At 37.6% G+C, this 19864-nt stretch overlaps 1 protein-coding gene across 1 annotated transcript in view; it reads left to right on the top strand.

Moving 5' to 3' along the window:
- Window positions 1–19864, top strand: part of lamc3 (laminin, gamma 3) — a 131570-nt gene that overhangs the window by 41163 nt on the left and 70543 nt on the right. Inside the window, exons 5-9 of the mRNA XM_032570011.1 lie at window positions 7873–8061; window positions 9454–9571; window positions 14513–14611; window positions 15383–15519; window positions 16916–17035. Coding sequence (XP_032425902.1) covers window positions 7873–8061; window positions 9454–9571; window positions 14513–14611; window positions 15383–15519; window positions 16916–17035 — 663 coding nt within the window. The remainder of the gene's footprint in view (window positions 1–7872; window positions 8062–9453; window positions 9572–14512; window positions 14612–15382; window positions 15520–16915; window positions 17036–19864) is intronic.

Genomic DNA, 19864 nt, shown 5'->3' with positions numbered 1-19864 from the left:
AGTCAATAACTGAAGTTCATGTTTATGCTGCAAAATACAAGTTACTTTATACAGCATTATGGAGTAGGAGAGTTGTGTTAGAATCAAATGGTCAGATTTGGGCTTTAATAGCTTATTTTCTGTATGATGTACAATGTATATACATTATATTTTCTTAAAATACTTTAATTTTACAGAACTTAAAGATAAATATTGGGCAACCATTCTGTTTTTCAAATAATCTTTATATGTATTCTTGCATACAAAATCTGGTGTACCTTTAGCAGCAGTTTCCATATTTGCAGGGTTTCAATATACTAATTACATTAAATTCCTCCCACTCTTTGTTTATAGTTTTAAAATAAAACCCTTGCCAATTTACACATCTTCAAATGTGAGGACATTTTTACTGTTTGTTGTAACATTTGCCACACAGCATTTTGAGTTATTCAAATACCCGCATCCCACTTCGGTTCTGCTATTGAGAAACACTGAATTTATGCCAATGCTGTTACAGCTTAAAGTTTTCCTGAGTTCATTTCTCCAAGTTTCAACTCTGATGTTTAGCCAGAATTGCTGTTGGAGGAGGTGGCTTCATCGTGGGAAAAAAAGAAAATGTTGAAGCATAAAACTGAATGTGCCTTCAAATGTGTGTGCAACCTTCTTAGTGCTGCTTAGTGGGTTCTGTGGTCTGCAGGCTCGTATTGAGAAAAAAGCAGCATGCTGAAGAGGTGGCTGTGGGTGTGCAGAGCTGTAAATGTGGTCAAGATGGCCGAGCAAGTTAAAGAAAACTATTTGGGGGGTCTTTGGGTTAAGAATGTTGGGGGAAATGCCATGAAGTGGTTTGTTTCAACTCTGTCTACAGCTTGTAACCATTTTCATCCCACAGACAGGAAGGAGATTAGGAGTAAAGCCAACACAAAGTGCCACCATGTGCCTTAAGAGGAACTCAATATTGATTTTTCCAAGTCTCCTGAATCCTCCAGCAGTTCCCCTAAAACATATCACCCATGTAATGTTTTGATAGTGTTTGTGGAGATGCACTGTGAAGCACATCCATCTAAATTCTCCACCAAACAAAAAGGTGCTCAGCTCAAAAGCTGCACCACACAATTCAAAAATAAATAATAATTTAAGGAACAAGAGAAAAATCTCTGTCATCGTTCATAGCTTCACCTTCTGGTCTGGGTGAAATTCTTCCAGAGAAATTTACTTCAATGGGAGAAAGTCCAGATAGAGCAGTGAAGGGAGATTAGAATCGAATTAGGAAGGCAATGACTCCATAACTCCACTTTATTACAAAGGATTTGGACACACGTTGGTTAAATCTGCCAATAGCTGACAGTTTTCTCAACAGTAACTTGGTGTGACAACGCTAAAATGAAACACGATACAGATAGCAATTAAGGCAGTGTAAACTCAGCAAGCAAAAAAGTAGCAAAAACGAAGGTCAGATCACTTGAACTGAGGAAATCCAGCAAATGAGTATGAAAAACTATGCAATATGTTTTCTAAGAAAACTTCCCATGACGGGTAAGAAAGGAGTACTGCAATACAAAAATTAGGCTAAAACAAATGCTTTATTTATCTTTTAGGAACAGCAGGGACACTCTTAATGCCATATGTTATCTTCAGCTTTATGAACAGCCTTCCTTAACAGATTTTCCCCCCCTTGCATGTTTAAGAATACTTTTATAGGTCACAGCTGTCAGCTTAATTACACATCATCCAGTGGACCAATAAAAAAGATTATTGACTTATTAAGAATACATTCATGTCTCTTTTAGGAGGTTTTCCTAAATTAAAAAGACTCATTATAACACTTCTCTTCCTGTGAGTTATTAGTGTCTCTGTGACTCAGTAAGTCTGCTGTTCCCATCCAGGTTAAATCTACAGGGTAGCTGTATGTCCCTTTGCTCACAGCCAAGGGACAAGATTATTTATATGGCAAATTTAAAAACGACTACAATTAACCAAAATGATTTCTATGGTTAAAAAAAAAAAAAAAAAAATCTCATACAAAACTATGTTCAATAAAACTATCAGAAGAAGCACAGGTGTCCTGCTTCACTATTTGAAAGTAATTGAAAACAAATGTTTTTTTAGCAGCGATTTAAATTGATTAGCTGTTTAAGTGACTGATTTTCAAAGCCAGGTCATTCCAGAGTGGATCACCTCTGAAAAGACGCCATCACCTGTTGGTTTTAGTCTGCGTCTGTAGGTGTCAAAAAGCAACTCACCAGTGGAACTAAGAGTCTTTGTCGGATCTTAAGAGGGAAGCTGTGTGGTGTCAAGCCATTAAGACTTTTAAGAGCTAGCAGTATGTTGTTTTTTTTTTAAAAAGGATTATGAAGAAGCAGCATTATGGGAAGAAGAAAAGTGTGAATAAGTTTCACTGCTATTTTATCTTTGATTTAATGGATTTTATACAAAACAGACCACTGCACTGAATCCCACTGAAAACCTCCTGGTTATTCCACCAAATATTGATTTCTGAACTCTTCCTGAGTTTAAACATTAGTATTATTATTTCTAAATGAATATGAATTTGTTTTCTTTGCGTTATTTGAGGTCTGAAAGCACTGCATCTATTTTGTTATTTTGACTGATTCTCATTTTCTGCAAATATAAATTTTTTGCTTTGAATTTCAGCAACATGATATTAGTAGTTCACAGAATAAAAGAACAATGTTCATTTTACTCAAACATATACCTATGAAGAGTAAAATCAGAGAAACTGGTAATTTTAAGTGATCTCAATTTTTTCCAGAGCTGTATATTACAGATAGCTAATGCACGAAATATTAGCACCTAAAACTACACAGCATGGTGCAGTCTGATTGAAAACTATTTAAGCAATTTGTTAAATGCCACTTTCAGCATATTGATGGTAACAAAGCAAAATTAGATGGCACTACATAAACCAAAACTAGACATTAAGCAATACAACTTAGAAATGAGTAACATTTTCAAATGATCTCGACCTACAAGTAGAGTACATTTTGGCCAAACCTAAATTAGTACAGATAACATGGTAACTAGCATGCTGCTGTTACTTAAAAACCCCTGAGTATAAGTTCACACAAGTCTGTCTTTAGCAGATGTCTTTAAATTTCTAAAAATGTCACTAAATGCCACGTTCTACAGTCTACACTAGCAGAAATGCGACAGTGGCTCAAGCTGCTGTTGACGGTGCCACCGCCTGGCTGTCAGCCTGCCTGACCTGCAGCGGCAGCAGCACCACTGGCTGGAATGATAAAGATAGAGTGGATGGGAGGTGACAAGTGGAGACAGCTGAATTTGTGCACTGGCGGCCCACCAGTGCCAATCAGAGCCTGACTCATGCAGCAACTTTCTGCGTTGGAGGAGGACAGTGCTTGTCAGATTTGGCTGCGCTATAACCAGTGGGACTGTAAACGTGATAGCAAGGGGAATCAATATTTGTCAGAAAAATGCATTTAGTGTTTGAAAATATACTTTTAGCTCAGTAAATCCAAAGGGATTTGGGATATTCCATCTGCTGGAAGTCCTTCTTTTATTAGAGAGATGCTTATTTCTTCATTTCTCCACCTTTTGAATTGATGGCACTTAAAATAAAGTGAGGGGAAAAACTGAAGTGAATCTCTCGCTTTCATATTTACTTTCAGGAGTTTTATTGTATTGTTACTCTTTAACGTAATCCTTAATCTTATTGTGTACCATCATCATTTTAGCCTAATTGTATTTCATTTCAGATGGATGATAATTTGGATGGATACAGTTTATCTATGCTTTTCATAAAAACAGTTTGTGCCATATTTATGTCATTTAAATCTTGGAATATTTAGCAGCTTAAAGTTCTGTTCTGTAGATGCATATCAAAATAGAACAGGGATGGGGAAACCTTTTGACTCGTGGGTCACAGTGGGTTCTAAAATTTGACATTAGAGCCAGGCCAGGAGCAAATGTGTTTGTGTGAACTATTAAATGAATGACGTCAAAGGCTTAGTAGTTACTAAAGCATGCACCTGCAAGGCCTATGGTACAAATTATTTGCCAAAAGTTATTTTTTCATAACACAGTAGGAACAGTGTTGTGGGCTCCCGTTTCTGCCGGTTCGTCAAAGGCTGAAGTTGGTTTTGTTGTGGCAGTTCTCAGGATAGATCCTAGGTGTCGGTTCGTTAACTTGGATTTTTCATGGGCTTTGTTGACGTTTATGACTCTGAACGTCTGCTCACACACGTAGGTTGAGCCAAACAACACCGGCATCTTCTGAGCCACCCGCCGCTAGTTCGGAAAATGGCTTCGTTAAGCAAAACGTAAAAGTCACTCGGTGTAAGTGAGCTGAACTTCTTTAAAATGGAGTCAGACTGAAGATAGATCAGTTCCAGCAGCACCTCCTGTGATGCTGTTTCGGGATCTTGTGACAGGGGACAGGACATCAGCTGAAGTGACTTGTCTTTTTTTTTTTTTTTTCCAAAACAAAAGAATTGATGGCGAAATTCTTCACATAGGTCGAACAGTGATTAGCTGTACTTTTTTTGCGTTTTGGGTATCCTCTTTTTGCAAAGCTAATGTGGGGAAAATGAGAGAAATATCGGTTTGTTGTCCACAAAGTTATCTATCCCCTGTAGATTTAAGTTCAGCTCATTCATGTGTGAAAATGTCTCACATGCACAAGCAATAAGCAAAGCCACACAGCCAAGCTCACATCAGGAAATTTGTTGCATTTCCCCATGAACTCCAAATATTTGCTTATCTCCTATTTTATCTCCACACTCATTGGAATGCTATGCCCAAGCTTAACCAGACTTGTACATGTATTTTTATTTTATTTTATAAGAAAAACAAAAACAGACTTACTTTAACAATAGTGATAACGTCCTTATGAGTCACATTGGTTTCCTACAGAAACAAAATAAATGTAACAATGCTGGAGTCCCCTCGCTCGTATGAAGTTGGCAAGTTTCACAACTGGATTAATGACATGATTAAGCTGCAACACAGACTCAGAGATTCTTGATGAAAATGCCATCCTGTTCAGGGATTTCCTCTTTCACTTTATGTCAGACTCCTGACATTTTTTCAAGTTAAATATGGCGATCCATGTGTGTGACACTGGCGAGTTTACTCCAGGGTAGCTTCATTCTCTCGGTGACATCAGCCAACTCTAGCCTCTTAAGTCTTCTCCTCGTGTTTGTCCTTTGAAGGACTCCATGGTCGAAAACTCCTCTGCTGTTAAAATCCTTGGTAATCCCTCGGATAAATATAAGGAGCTGAGTACTGCCGCTGTATATTGTCATTCAATAAATTTTACAATGAAGAGTTTTTCCTATTTTTTTTTTCCTTTTCAGAACTGAGAATGAAGAGAAAGACTCTACCGCTACATTTTTACAGTGGTTTGACTTTAGTTATTTTAGCAAACTTATTTGCTGTGAGATAAGAGCACATATTGCGTTAGAATGACGACCATTTTAACTCTGAGTTATGGGCATGAATCTGTATGCTTAGCCAGTCTGCAGTCATTTGATAGTTTGATCCAAAACACTCTCGGGCTGCGATAGTTGTGCTTTTCGTGCACCATGAGCAGACATAATAGACCTGATTTATCATCATCTGCAGACCGCAGACATTATTTTAAACAAGTGTGATACGGCAAAGAACTTCAGTGAACCGCAGCGTAAAATGTAAATTAAGCAGAGAAGCTCTTTTCAAAAATGTTGCCCTTTGTTCCGTATTGTACTATCTTTAGAGAGATGCCGCTGCCATTTCCAATCAAAAACAAATTTATTTGACAGAAAATACATTTATATTTAAATCTGGCAGGTCAAAGTAGACCTTGACTGCATCTGTCAAAGCGTATGCATAGAATTAAACACTAATCCTTTTGTGTTTAAAAGCTTTTAAACACAAACACATCTTTCCAGATCACCAAAATTCCAAATGTACTTTCTAAATATTTAATGTAGCAGAACAACAAAGAGAAGGTAATTGTAAAGTGTGAACAAAATGATACATGGAATACAAATTAAAATCTGACAAGCGTGATGTAATAGCCTAGTCAGTTCCTGGCTATTATTTTGGCTACCTATTCCAACATGTAAAAAAGGTTTTTGAAGGTTGTTATCCTGTTGCATTGTGAAGCCCCAACAAAACCTAAACCTTGTTCAACCTCTACAGAACCGCCACGAGCTGGAACTTATACAGTCCGTGTCAACATGCGAGTAATCCCCGCACACACACACACGCAAACATATGCACAACCGCTAACTTACTTTTTGTTGCAGCTTAAACTGACGCGGTTCGTCGTGGGTGCACACGCTGTGTTCCTGCTGCAGTTATTATCGTCCTTCCTAGCCTGTTATTTTCAGCTTCAAACATTTTCCCGGTTCTATTTTCAAGCAGGGCTGTTTCCGGATTGTGGCGCATGATGACGTAGTGATGTCGTCAGAACGTATCGAGTGTTTTCTATTAAATTGACAATTTTATTTTTTCTTTACTACCTCCCTCCCCCCGGTATTTATTATTACTTTGTATACGTCAAGCGTTTTCTTGAGTTAGAAGTAATTGTTTACTTATTTTTTTCTTGTTTGGTCTTTTTGTGGGCGGAGCCTGTGGCTTTAAAAGCAGGGCTCTGCCAGGGAGTCAGTCTGTGGTTAGACTCCTGACAAGTCACACTGAAGGTGATGCTGTTTGTCTGTTTTATTCTGCCTTGGATGTCCTTTGTACATATTCTATACCTCTCCTCTTCATATGAAGAAAAGCGTAATAAATTTCACTAAAGTGATCTCCGGCCTTGGCCAGTCATTTTTGGTTGCCCAAGTCATAATAGAACCGTAAAAGGAAGGTGCTACACATTGCTTTTTGCAACTTGATCATAAAGTTACATTTTGGTCTCGTCTGACCATAGTTCATTTTTTTCACATGTTTGCTGTGTCATGACTTTGGAAATTTGGGAAAACTAAGCAACAACTTAAAGATGAATATATGTGCCCATAATGGAGGTGTCAGTGATATGTCTGGTCTTGGTCTTGAAGGGTTTTGATGACAAAACAATTATGTTTTGCTCTTTTTTTGGAGACGCTAATAACCAAATGAGGTAAAACATTTAGTTCCATCACATTTGCTTCTCAAACTAGCTGGTAGGTTGAAGTGGTAAGCCCATTCCCACCTACCAGTTGAAGTGGGCAGTCTTTGGTTTTCAGTTGTGCCATGCTCTCTAAGTTTCCGGGTTAAGCAGTTCTCTGTAAGATATTTAAAGCCTGGGATACTTGTAATGGCACTGTTTATGTGTGGGTACCCTTAAACACGCAACTTAGTTTTATTGACTAAATATTTTTAAACAACATTTCCAGTTACTTAAAATAAATTTCATTAAGCCCAGCGCTGCGATGCTAGGTTTTATATAAGCCAATTATGTAAGGTGAATACTGCTGAGACGTCTCATTAAAAGGAAACAGTTATCGTATGGTTATTTTGAGCACAACAGAGAGCCGGATTCATAATAAAATGGGCAATTTCACCTAAGTCCCCCCTCAGGGTAACTGGTAAACTAAGGAGGGATTTGATACAAGGGCTACGAGGGCTTTGATGGTGCGTTATCAGCTGAGTAATTTGCTCTTGTATAAACATGAATTACTGTTATCTAAGTGCCCCCTGACAGCCGATTGGCTTCTCATTAGGCCCGTGTGAAATGAGATTAGCAACGAGCCTCTAAATTATGATCCAATCCCAGAACACATAATCCCTCACACATACTGTATTCCCTGTCTGTGTGCCTCTCCCCCTGCATCTATTTCTGATGGGTTTCATTTTCTTCCTTGGCTCTCTTTCCCTGCTTTTCCTGATTTTCCCCACTTGACCTTCTGCCTTCTCTCTTTTCCTGTCTTCTGTTTTTTTCCCCATTACTCACAGAGTGTAACTGCAGTGGGAGATCAGACGAGTGCGTGTTTGACATGGAGCAGTACAGGAGCACTGGCAGCGGGGGGCGCTGTGTGAGCTGCAGAGACAACACCAATGGTGCCCACTGCGAACGATGCAAGGAAAATCACTACAGGAAGGATCCGGAAGAGGCGTGCCTGCCCTGCAACTGCAATATCAATGGTAAGCTGCACATATAACACCTTAAATCTCAGTTACAACCCATCACTGCCTGCCAATTTCGCTGCTCTCGTGAGTATTCTCAAAAAACAAAAAATACCCAAAACAAACAAAAGACTAGCTACTGGACTCAGTGCTATAATATGAGTAATACCATAGCTTTTATGTAGCCTGAAAAGTGACCTTAAGATACTTTCTGCCTAGGAGTCTTGCTCAGTTTGGAAGTGTAAACATAATCCTAAGCAGTTTTCGCCAAGACTACTGTCAGAAATGCTAAAAAATGGGGACAGCTCAAAGAAGGAAGTACAGTGGTGAATGCCAAACAAACGACTTGTAAATTGTTGAATATTTAAAAGCATGTTGAGTAAAATTCAACACAATTAATTGTGCTGTTAGTTTCTGTCCCAACTCTTTTCTAAAACTGGAGAATAATATTTGGGGGAAACATAGATTATTTGGGGAGAATACCTCGGTTAGTTATTGTAAAGGGTGCTAATGCATTGTTTACTACAGTGAGTATTTTATGAACCAAATCAGAGTAATTTTACTAAATCATGTAGAAAACACTCATCTTGATAAAAGTTTATAATCTACAGAATCGAATAATTTACTGAAGTCAACAAATAAAATTGCACAGTGGCATTACTGTTTACAAGAGTTATGGCCAGAAGTTTTAAAATATTTATAATGCCACATTCCCTTAATCCCACTGATTAAGGGAACTGTCAAATTTTACTAGAGAGCGGAAGGTCTTTGTCCTTATAGTTTAAGAAATATTGCTCATATAATATCTTGAACATCTCATCAGATTTATAATCACTTGACCATTAAAAGAATGACTTCAATCAGATGTGCAGGTGTGATTTGATCCAGCCGAGTCACTGAACATTATCAGGGAAGTGCTTCATTGCTCATTAAGCCATGGGGAACTTTTGGTTCAGCCACCATCATCAGGTCACAGACGAAAATGAACGAGGATATCCACCATCTTTGCCCTGCATATAAATAGTGTAAGGTGATTGCACCGAGCTGTTGGAGTCCATTATATTGATCAAAGGTTATAACAGACTCCATCAGGCTCCCTTTATTCTCCTCTTTCTGCCCCAGCTGGTCTTTTTTGTCCATTAGCTGAAGTCGCACAATATCAGTGCAGCCGATAGATGACATCCTGCTCTTCTATGATTATGTTTGAAGTTTGTCAAAGGAAAGTCAATAACAAGATATCCTGTTAACCCCATTATGAAAAGGTATTATTGACGTATTGATTTGGCTAATGTGATTTTCAATCATCTTTATTAGGATGATTTTTCTTTTCAATGAGCCTTCCGCTATTTCCGGTTTACGAGGTATTTCCTTCTTTTATGCTCCTGTATGATCTGTCTGTTTCCCTTGCAGGCTCATTAAGTTTGCAGTGTGATAGAGAAGGAAGGTGTCGGTGTCGAGTTGGCGTGACAGGAGAGAAGTGCGACACGTGTCAGGCTGGCTTCCACTCACTGGGTCCAGGCGGCTGCAGGTGAACAACGCGCACCGTCACGAATTAAGACAAATACTAATGTTCAAGAAAACTAGTTTGAGCCCACAGATTATGTAGTTATGAAAAGAGGATTAAGACATTCTGATGAGCCAAGTATTTTACAAGACAAGGTGACAACAATAAATATAGATATGAAAGGCACAGACAGTGCTGTGCAACTTTCTGATTGTAGGAAGTGTGGCTGAAGTTGAAATTAGAGTCAGGAAGTTTTGTTTACTTGGACCACAAACAGGTGACAAGTGGTTTCCTGCTGTGTGGTAAAAAAATAAATAAATAAAAATAAAAATGTAGTCCATGAGTCAACAGTCTATGCACACAGATTTTAGAGTGTAAAAAGATGTAGAGAGTTCAAATTTCACCTATTTACAGTCATTTACAGTTCAGACTATTTAATCACAATGTGGGGACACTGACTGTAACAAACCATGGGTTGAAATCCTTTTGCATACACTTAAGATATTAGTATTTAACAAATTTCTTCAGGTGACAAAGTTATTTTCATTTTGTGGATTTATTATGTTTTGTCTTTTTTTTTTCAAGTTTATCATCTAAAAAAACTGTTCATAATCTCTAAGTCATGTGTAACTACAAAGTTGATGGTTTGCGGTCCAAAGTCTTTTTAACTGAATCAAGTAGAGAGATCACCAACAATTACCACCTTCTGTCAAATGTGTTGTTTATGTGTGAAGCAATAAAACTATTTTAATAAATACAACCCAGGTAAGAATGCCTCTTGACCTAATTCTACTATATAGTGTTTCCCTTTACATTTCCTGAATTCAAACTTGTCCACTAGATATTCATTTTAACTGGGCCTAATTACATGTACAGTTGTGTTTATTTCAATTAGATAGTCTTTTCAGGATTTGTTACCTTTTCAATCTAAAAGCACAGGACTTAAACATTAGTGTAAACTTGCTTGGTTATAGAAACAACCTTTTCATTCAGTTATAAATACTAACTTGTTTTTTTTCCTCTATTGCTTTAAAAAAATGCCAATGTCTACACAGTCTTGGTGATAATACAGATGCTAAATCAGTAGCTCTTGTGAACATTGACATTCTCGACATTTATCATCCTGAGTTGGGTGAAGCTGTGACACATGGCAAACGGTGCAAGGCTGAAGAGCCTCTCAAAACAAATGTTGCTCTTCTCAGCAAACTTTTAATTTGCTGAACATTTAATTACAGCAGCCTGTTGACTTGTTTTTTATTTTTGTGTTTCACATAAATTCACAATTTCATCAAAATATGTTAAAGCAATAGAGAGTTCCTATTTTTGTAAACTATGATCGACATTGACATGACCTTAGACTGACAGATATCTTCAGATATTTTCATTGTTGCTTCGGTAAAACTCTATACAAGCACTGCATTCTCTGACATATTGCATATTGTTTCTCTACGTTTGAACTCGCCCCTGTTATTGATAATTCCAGCATGCCACAAGAATGAGCTCAGAGGGTTTCAATTGATTTCAAGACAGGCAGAGTTGCTTTCATTCCTGAGGTATGAGCCACATTTAGACCTCAGACTCTGCACACTAAAAGCCAATTTTAGAGTTTCTCTGCACACCTTTCTTGCATCTTGAAGATGCATTGACCCACTGCATGCGTTTTTCATGATAAAAGGGGCATTTCAACTTTGTCTGACCTTGAAGTGCTCATACTAAATAACTATGTGTGCAACTCTGCATGTTAATGTACAGGATGGTGCACATGTGTGCCAGAGAAGTATTTTGCCGTATTTAAATTCCTGAGAAGTCTATTCTTGCATACCCTGTAGCTGCCTGATGAATACTAAGTTATTATAGTGTTGAATTGCATATCAATGATTGCTTAAATCAATTATTTTCTCTACCACCTTACTCTGGATATCATGACAACAGACAGTAGACTAGGGGTTCAAAAGCAGGTTTCCCAAAGTTGTTATAATAATACTACATAAGACAAAATAAAACATTTGTTTCACAATATTGAATTTATGGTTGGCAGTAAATGCATTATAAACTCAAGCAAAGTGAGCAGATTTTTTTGGTTTTAACAAAATCGCAAAATACTGGATCACAGCGTTGAATTTATGACCTTCCTTGAAACCCGGTAGTGTGTCGGCCTTGTTCCTTCTTGTCCTTCTTGTTTTTTGTTTTGTTTTAAATGCGATAAAGAAACTTGCACAACCAAACAAGAATTGATATAAAAAAAACTATTTTTTTTTAACTATAGTTTGTAGATTTTAAAAATATATTCTTTAAATTGTTACACACTTTCTGATAAATTTTATTCTCTGACTTTGATTTGTTTCCATAAATTTGTCATAGATAAGGGAGATTCTTCTTTGGAGCAGAGACAGTCCGTCAAAATACTGTCCATAAGCTCATGGCAGCATGCATTCACGCACACACGCTGAGTACTGTCATTCATGCAGCAAACTCTGGCTGTTTAGCTGAGGTGTGAATTACCCGGACCACTAGAGCAGAAACAAGTATAGGCAGCTTGCCTTGGGATAATTGAATTATTTATAATGGCACCTCATTGAAATAGATTCTATGTTACAGTCTCAAACACAAGGAATCAATCAATAAACACAATCAAACACATTTGGACAAAGTTCAAGCGACTGTAGACTCGCGCGCTTTCTCACTTGAGTTTTATCAGAGTTACTCTAGAGAGTCTTTATGTTTCATTCAACAGCTTGTCTCTTCCATCTTGTTTGTTGTGTAAGGAAATCGCATGCGTGATTTGTCAGAATACGTCTTTGTAACTGAGATATCTGGATAAAATTTCCAACTTAAATATCTGCATCAATGTTGTTGGACCTTCTGAAGGAGAAATCTCAGTCCTTTAAATGAGCATAGACAATAATAATTATTCTTGCATATTAATGTTGTTTTACTCTAACTAAAATATCCCCAAAGGTACAGTATATACACACTACACATGCTTACTGCTGTAGTATATTCTATTAAAGGGGAAGTATCATGTAAAATGTACATTTTTTGAGCTTTACATCTTGTTATAATGTTATTCCTTCATCAAACAAATACTTGGAGTATTGCTTTGATTCTTTCATGCATGTTTGAAAAATCCTTTAATCTCCCACGGCAACCATTCAGCTGTGCAAAACGCCTGGGAGGACCTAGCAGCGCCTTCAAGGCTCCTACGAGGAGCTGCAGTTTCCATGCATCCGAGCTTCCATGTCACAGCAGCACTCCCCCTGCAACTCCTCCACTCAGCTCCTTCAGATTAGCCAACAGCAATTAGCAAACCCCTGATGGAACTGTGCATCTGCTGAGCTCATTATAGGAGCTACTTCTCAGTGTAACTCTGGTTAAACATTGTTAAAGGGTTAATGAATGACTTCCTGAAGGCGGAGTTTCAGAAAGAGAGCGTTTTTAAAGAGACAGAGGCCTAATTTCAAGGCTTTAAATTGGGAAGTAAACTTTGAAGTCATATTTGATGTTTATATAGCATTTTTTTAACAGCTGAAGTTAACATAAACTTTATTATGTTAATTATGTTAATGTATTATGTTACTTTATTATGCTATAAAATAGCACTATGTGTTATGTCTCTTTAAATGTAATTCCTTTCAGTTTATTTTCGTAGCACCAATTCACAGAAGGCACTTTACATGGCAAACTGTTCCATCTTCTATTCAATTACAGTGCTGAGAAAACGTACTTCCCCCCTTACATTCTGTTCTTTCTTTTTATCACCCTTGCATCTTTCAGAATGAAGGGTTTTTGATCATGAAATGTCCAATTAAGTTTATGCCACAGCCAACATGCAGTCAGATTTTAGTCAGTGCTGCTTTCAGACATAGACTTGTTGGTCTGCTTTGGATCACTGTCCTGCCAAATAACCCAAGTGTGCTTGCACTTAAGGTCACAAACTGATGGCAGATGTTCTCCTTCCAGGGGACATCACTCCATCAATCAAGGCAAGTCATCCAGGTCATGAAGCAACAAGTCAAACCCAGTCCATCACACCACCGCTGTGTTTGACCATTGGTGTGATGTTGTCTTTCCAAAATGCTGTGCTAGGGGGTCATTGGTGACAGTACATCGTAGACAGGTTGCCAGTTCATCACAGGGTAACACTGAGGGACACAGGATTAACAACCATGCACAGGTACACTCACTCCCAAGGGCAATTTAGGAAGACAAGTTTAACCTAACATGGATGTTTTTGGACTGTGGGCAAAAGCTGGATTGAGTACTTAGAGAGGTGCATGAGGAGAGCCTGCAAACAACATGCATGGGGTTCAACAAGATGTTTCTTGGGGTGGGGGAATCTACATTCCTTTTGGTTTGCAGTGATTTTGTGCCATGAACTCCAAGGATGCAGTTTTTACCTGGTCTGTTTCTTCTTTTAGAAACTTAAACGCTGATCTCTTGAATTGGTACAGGAAAAAGACTTGGCTAAAACAAATATAAAACACTGAACCAGAACATATAATATATATTGTATGTTCTGTTGAATAGAACATATAATATTTAGTTAATGGCTGCAAGATAGCCATCATTAGTTTTACCTCTTAACAAGACAAGGTTAAATACAGGGAGTCCTTTTCATTAGAAGCAGAGTACCCTACGTTAACGACAGCAATAGCTCTGTGAATGACTCCGTGTTAAACAGACACATCTAAACACAGAGGCTTTAATCCAGAGGTTTCTATCTATGTAAAAGAGAAACAAAGAAACGTCAATGGCAGCAATAACCCCGACATTAACTCCCTCTTGAAATGAGACGCTGGTAAATCTTCTCCATATGATGACAGTGAAGATAAATCACTAAAATATAGAGCCGTTTTTTAATTTTCTTTCAGATGTGACGCTTTATCCTTTGAAATATTTGTTCTATGTAAATATGTATTCATAAGCAGATTTAAAAATATTCCATTTTACATCACTTGTCTGTAGGCCGTGTGAGTGCGAGCCCAGCGGGAGTTTGGATCAGTGCTCCCCCCTGGATGGGCATTGCTACTGTAAGCCAAACGTGGAGGGGCAGAGCTGCAATAGGTGGGTGAGAAGTTTATTGCTTATGTCACCTACGTGCGTATGTACGGTTGCTAGGGTAACTATTTAAGTCCCTCATAATAAGAACAACTCATGTTTTTTTGCTTTCAACTGTAAAATAACATCTTTTGTAATAATGGGAAATAATGTTCGCCAACATGAATTGCACCGATTATCCTCAGAAGGTAGGTCACCACTTTAAACAGATGCAGCAAAATGGGGGGGGAAAAAAAGTAAAGGAAGAGAAGGTAAAACTTCAACCCATTTTGTTTGCTGTCGTCTATTTTCCCAAGTACCACAGTGTATTCAAGCGTTTCCCTCTTTTATATTTCCCTCCAGGACACACGATCAAACTGATGCACTCATTGTTTCACTGGAAACACACACGGCTCCACGTCTCCCACTCCTGGACCACTGAATCATACCATGGTCCCTGTTTGACTTTTTTTTTTCTTCCCACTGAATTTCACAGCTCATTGAACAAGTTCCTCTCCTGTGTAATGTGACTAGTGCAAGGGGTGATTTTTAGCAGTGTTCCTGTCCCACCCATATGCCAGCAGCTGTGTATAGGTCAGAGCTCGCGGACCTCACGGCTGAACTCACTTATTCCTTTTCCTCCTCAGCCCCGCAGTGCGCATCAGCCAGCGTCTCTGCGGCTAAACCTTAAGAGACAGTGAGAATGTGGGATGCATTAAACTGCTCGAAAGCAGATGTGGGTTATCTTGGGTTTTATTTTGACGATGATTGTGCGTGCATTTGTGTATGAACCTACAGATGCAAGCCAGGATTTTTCAACATGCAAAGAGAGCACCCAGCAGGGTGCCAGCCATGTTTCTGCTTTGGTCACTCATTCGCCTGTTACTCAGCCAATCACTACAGAGCCATTGACATCACCTCAGACTTCATTGAAGGTATGTCAAAGCTAATCAACCTGCATACATAGATAAATTATTTCTGCATACATTCAGCTTGATGCATACATTTCAATTGTGCTATACTCTTTGCTTTGTTTAATTCAGCTGGCTATTTACTCACCTTTTTATGATCAGATCTTGCAATATGCGTAGGAACCATATCAGCACATTTCAGATGGCAAAATGAATTGCCGCATCTGAAAGTTTATCAACAAATACAAAATGATACTGAAACCATGTCTGTAAGTTACAAAATAGGAAATATGCAGGATTTAAAAAGATGATTTTTTTTTTGCATAATATGTCCCTCAACTTACATTGAAGCATGTGAAACATTTATGAACCAAAATCACCCAAGATGTCAAATGTATTAATTTATTTGTAGGTACTGTCCTAAGATGTACTGCAAGCCATGTTTGATGAATGCTATTCATTATTTTAGTTATTAGAAGAGAAGTCAAGTAAATCACCTAAGCTGCTAAGCCTAAAATTATAGATGCAGAATATTAAGCATTGAAATAAAAATGAATTCACCTTGTATTACTATTCACCTTGTAATATATACTGTATATATATATCTATATATATCTATGTATATATATATATATATATATATATATATATATATACATAGATATATATATATACACAAAGCATTTTTTCCCAATTTAATTATGCATTCAGGTGTCAAATCTCTGGAATCAAATTATGTAAATGGTTCAAACTATTAACTGAGAGACCATTTGCTCAGTTAAAATAATCTTGTCTCTAGGTAATTTAACAGTTTTAAACTTTAGCAAAAAGTGCTATGATATCCTAATACTATCTCATTCACAGGAGGGAAAGTGTGGTTTCCTGTGAAAACATGTGGTTTTCTTTGTTCTGGAAATTCTTAAAAGCTCAACCCAAAGCGTGAAATAAAAACCTTTTTATTTATTTATTTATTTTTACCAGCAGCGTATCATGCAACTGGAGCACACATATCTGCAGTGCACTCAATAATTGAACCATACCTAATGAAAGCTGAAAATTTTTGTTTGTAAAGGAAATTTAGTCAAACAAATGAAGACACAGCTAACATCCATTTTTTAATGTATAAACAGTAAAAACTGCAAGAATTTAACACAAAAGCATGCTAAAAGTTTTGATAAAACTCAGAAAAGCCTCCTCTACAATAATAGAAACCCTCCAAACAAACAGACACTAATGGATATGTGGACTGCCTTGATGCTTAGGTGTGTAGTGGCGCATATAACAAAGATGAACCAATTTAATATTCAAAACTTTAATTTCAAGTTATCTGTACAGCAACATTACCTTTCCAGCTGTAATTGTTAATGATATCGCTGAAACAGGATAATATTTTGAATGTCAAAACTCCCTTTGGTCACAGATCAGGATGGTTGGTGGGGAGAGTTCTCCGGAGGCCTGAAGTACCCCCTGCTGTGGAAGGAAGGTGAAGTCTACCTGCTGCCTCTTAATGAGGAAGACACCGGTTTCTACAGAGCCCCCGGTGAGTCGGAAAGCAAAACACCAAACATATCAAAAATTCAATAAAATTGGATTGATATTTTTAAGCTCAGTGGAGGAATATAATTCAGTATAATGAAAAATAATGTCTGTGTTGAAATGTGGAACTAAAATTGATTTTTGCTGCGGTGTGGTGGCAGGAGTTTGGTGAATCTGGATTTTTGCAGTTTTTCCTGTGACATCGATTCCTGAAGTTGCAAGAAATGTAGAGTCCTTAAAAATGATTTTATGTGGATTTTTCTAATTTGAACACTTTGTCAACTTACTTTGACTTATTTTCATGAAGTGCAAAACAGTACTGGAGAGATTGGAGTTTCTTCTAGTATGTGTGGAGGATATAGAGCTGCCAGTCCTCCACTAGTTGCTGCAATCAGGCCACTTAGTTTTTTCTTCTCCTTAAATGAAAGACATATTAAGCTACTTAGAAAAATTTCCAACAGTGAAAAGCAGTCATCTTGTAAAAACTAAATCATTTCTGTCTTGATAATATGATTTAAAACCACAGGTTATGCTTTTAAAGAGATGGTTATTGAATTGAAAGCTATGTTCTGTGAAGGCACTATCAGTAATAGCTCCCTTCATCCCAACTATTGTAGACTGCTGTCATTTCACAGTGGGTTTGTAGAAAAATAAATAAGAGCGTAGAAGGCCAACAACTACTGTACTTATAATAATATGTTACTTTTAACTAAGGTTGCTGGATGTATCAATACACCTCATCAGCTCAATCACCTCCAAAAACTGAAGACTATAAAAAAAAAAGTGTGATCTGCACAAATGACAGTTTTTCGGAAAATTTAAAAGTTTATTCCTCTGTGGGAGACTTCACTAAAAAGTTACTTATCTCATTTATTCATCCTAAGATTTTCACTCAAACCTTGAGGAGACGGAGACTTTTTTAGGCCAGACTTCAGACTCTGGAATAGTCTGCCTCTAAATATTAGATGTGTACAAGCACTGGAACATTTTAAATCTCCACTGAAGACATATTTTAATGCTTTGTTCTACATCCAATGAATTTTAAGAAATTTTATTATTATTTATGATGCACTAAATATGTTTTAAATTATTTTAGTTAATGTTGTTGAAAGATACAATATATATGTTTAAAAAACCCTCCAGCTGGTAGATGTAATAGTTTGTAATGTCTTTTGCTCATCCTTGTTGTTCCTCTCTGTACTCCTGCATTTTGGCTGCAGTTCATATGATGGTTATTCTGATATCATTACTTCCAAAAAAAAATCTCCTCTCAGAGCCATTAGAAGATAAGAGAATAATCTGTCCAAGCTACTAGACTTTGAGCCCCTTTTCATCAGCTGCCCCAGCAGCAAACGCCTGATGGAATTGGATGCCTTGGCAAAGCTGGAGAACCAACAAAGTGAAAATTGGCTTGACTTCCTCTTGTCTCCACTAAGCCGGTTTTGGCCATCTTCTTAGATTCCCTCCGGCCATCACTCAGACCTCAGCCAGAAGCAAAACAGGAGCAATCCCATTAACCCTGAAGTCTTGGGGTTTTTAATGCCCAGAATGCGTGATCACAGAGAACAACTTCATCTTGGGGTGTCTTTTTTTTTTTTTTTTAGACGGATGAGAAGAGCTGTGCTGAAAGAGGCTGCGACAAAGCATGGTGGTCTGGCATAATTTGTCAAACGTCGTTAAAAATGCACTGCTGAGTTACTGACATGCCAGTTTGAATTTGTCAGTCTGTGCATATAACTCTAAATTGAATAATTGTATGCCTTGACAGATAGTAAACATTAATAAACATGGAAATGTATAGTTAATGATGATTTATTTATTTTTCTTTACGGCTGCTGTTATTTTCCTAGTCTTTGGTGTCTCTGAAGACCATGTTGCACAGATTAGTATCCCAACTGCCTATGAATAGCTTCACGACAGTATGGTTATCTACTTTGTGCAGCGCTTGTTTATGGTTTTTCTCTACATAATGTATACACACATCTGTTACAGTGGCGTTACTAATAATGATCTCATTTTCTCTTGCCTTGTTCATAGTTGAGCATGTGCGAAGTCACTTTAAAGATTACACCAAAGTGGCAGCTGCTTTGGAGACGGCTCTAGTTTTCCCTCTCTCTACTTGGGCTGTTTTTTATTTTTAATTTGCATTTTTGCACTGAAATCCCTCCACTGTCCGTCTTCACAAGCGTTGGAGATAATTCTGAGTGACAACACAGCATCTAGCATCACACAAAATGCCATTCTGTGATTGAATGCGTGTTTTTTTTATTATTATTATTTTTTCTTACTTTAGTTTCTCTTGGGCTTGCTCATATTTAATAATTGGTAATTTTACTGGCTTTCCAGGGAAAATGAGGAACTGTTCCAGCCCTTGCCAAACAGTGGACAGTACTTTGCAGATGTTTTTCTCAACAGTTATTGACAAAGACGGTCGGCCAGAATTGGGAGAGCTTCAGACAGTGCAAAAGAAATTGGAAGGCGGAATTGCACTCAACTTTTATTTATTTATTTTTGTATTCCTCTTGACAGTTAAGCCAGCATGTTGCTTACACCAGTTGTGATGTCAAAATTGCTCCTTCTTTTTTCCTCCCCCCGACATGAAGATGTTTTATTTTTGTAAACATATTGAATTGCCTCCTCTCGATCTTTTCTTTTTATTTATTTTTTTTGCTTCAGTTTAAATCCGTCACGTCATAAATGAATGCAGGTCGTGAGCGTGTTTTTGTGTCTGCACTTAGAGAAACTTGTACTCTTAAGTCTTGCCACATTTTTTTCCCCATCTTATCCTAAATGTCTGCCTAACACTTGGTGCAAATGGATTTCCAGTCCCTTT

Source organism: Xiphophorus hellerii, chromosome 8 (genome assembly GCF_003331165.1).
Source record: "Xiphophorus hellerii strain 12219 chromosome 8, Xiphophorus_hellerii-4.1, whole genome shotgun sequence".
Lineage (NCBI taxonomy): Eukaryota > Metazoa > Chordata > Actinopteri > Cyprinodontiformes > Poeciliidae > Xiphophorus > Xiphophorus hellerii.
The sequence above is the reverse complement of the archived record's forward strand: the minus strand, read 5'-3'. Positions and strand labels throughout refer to the sequence as shown.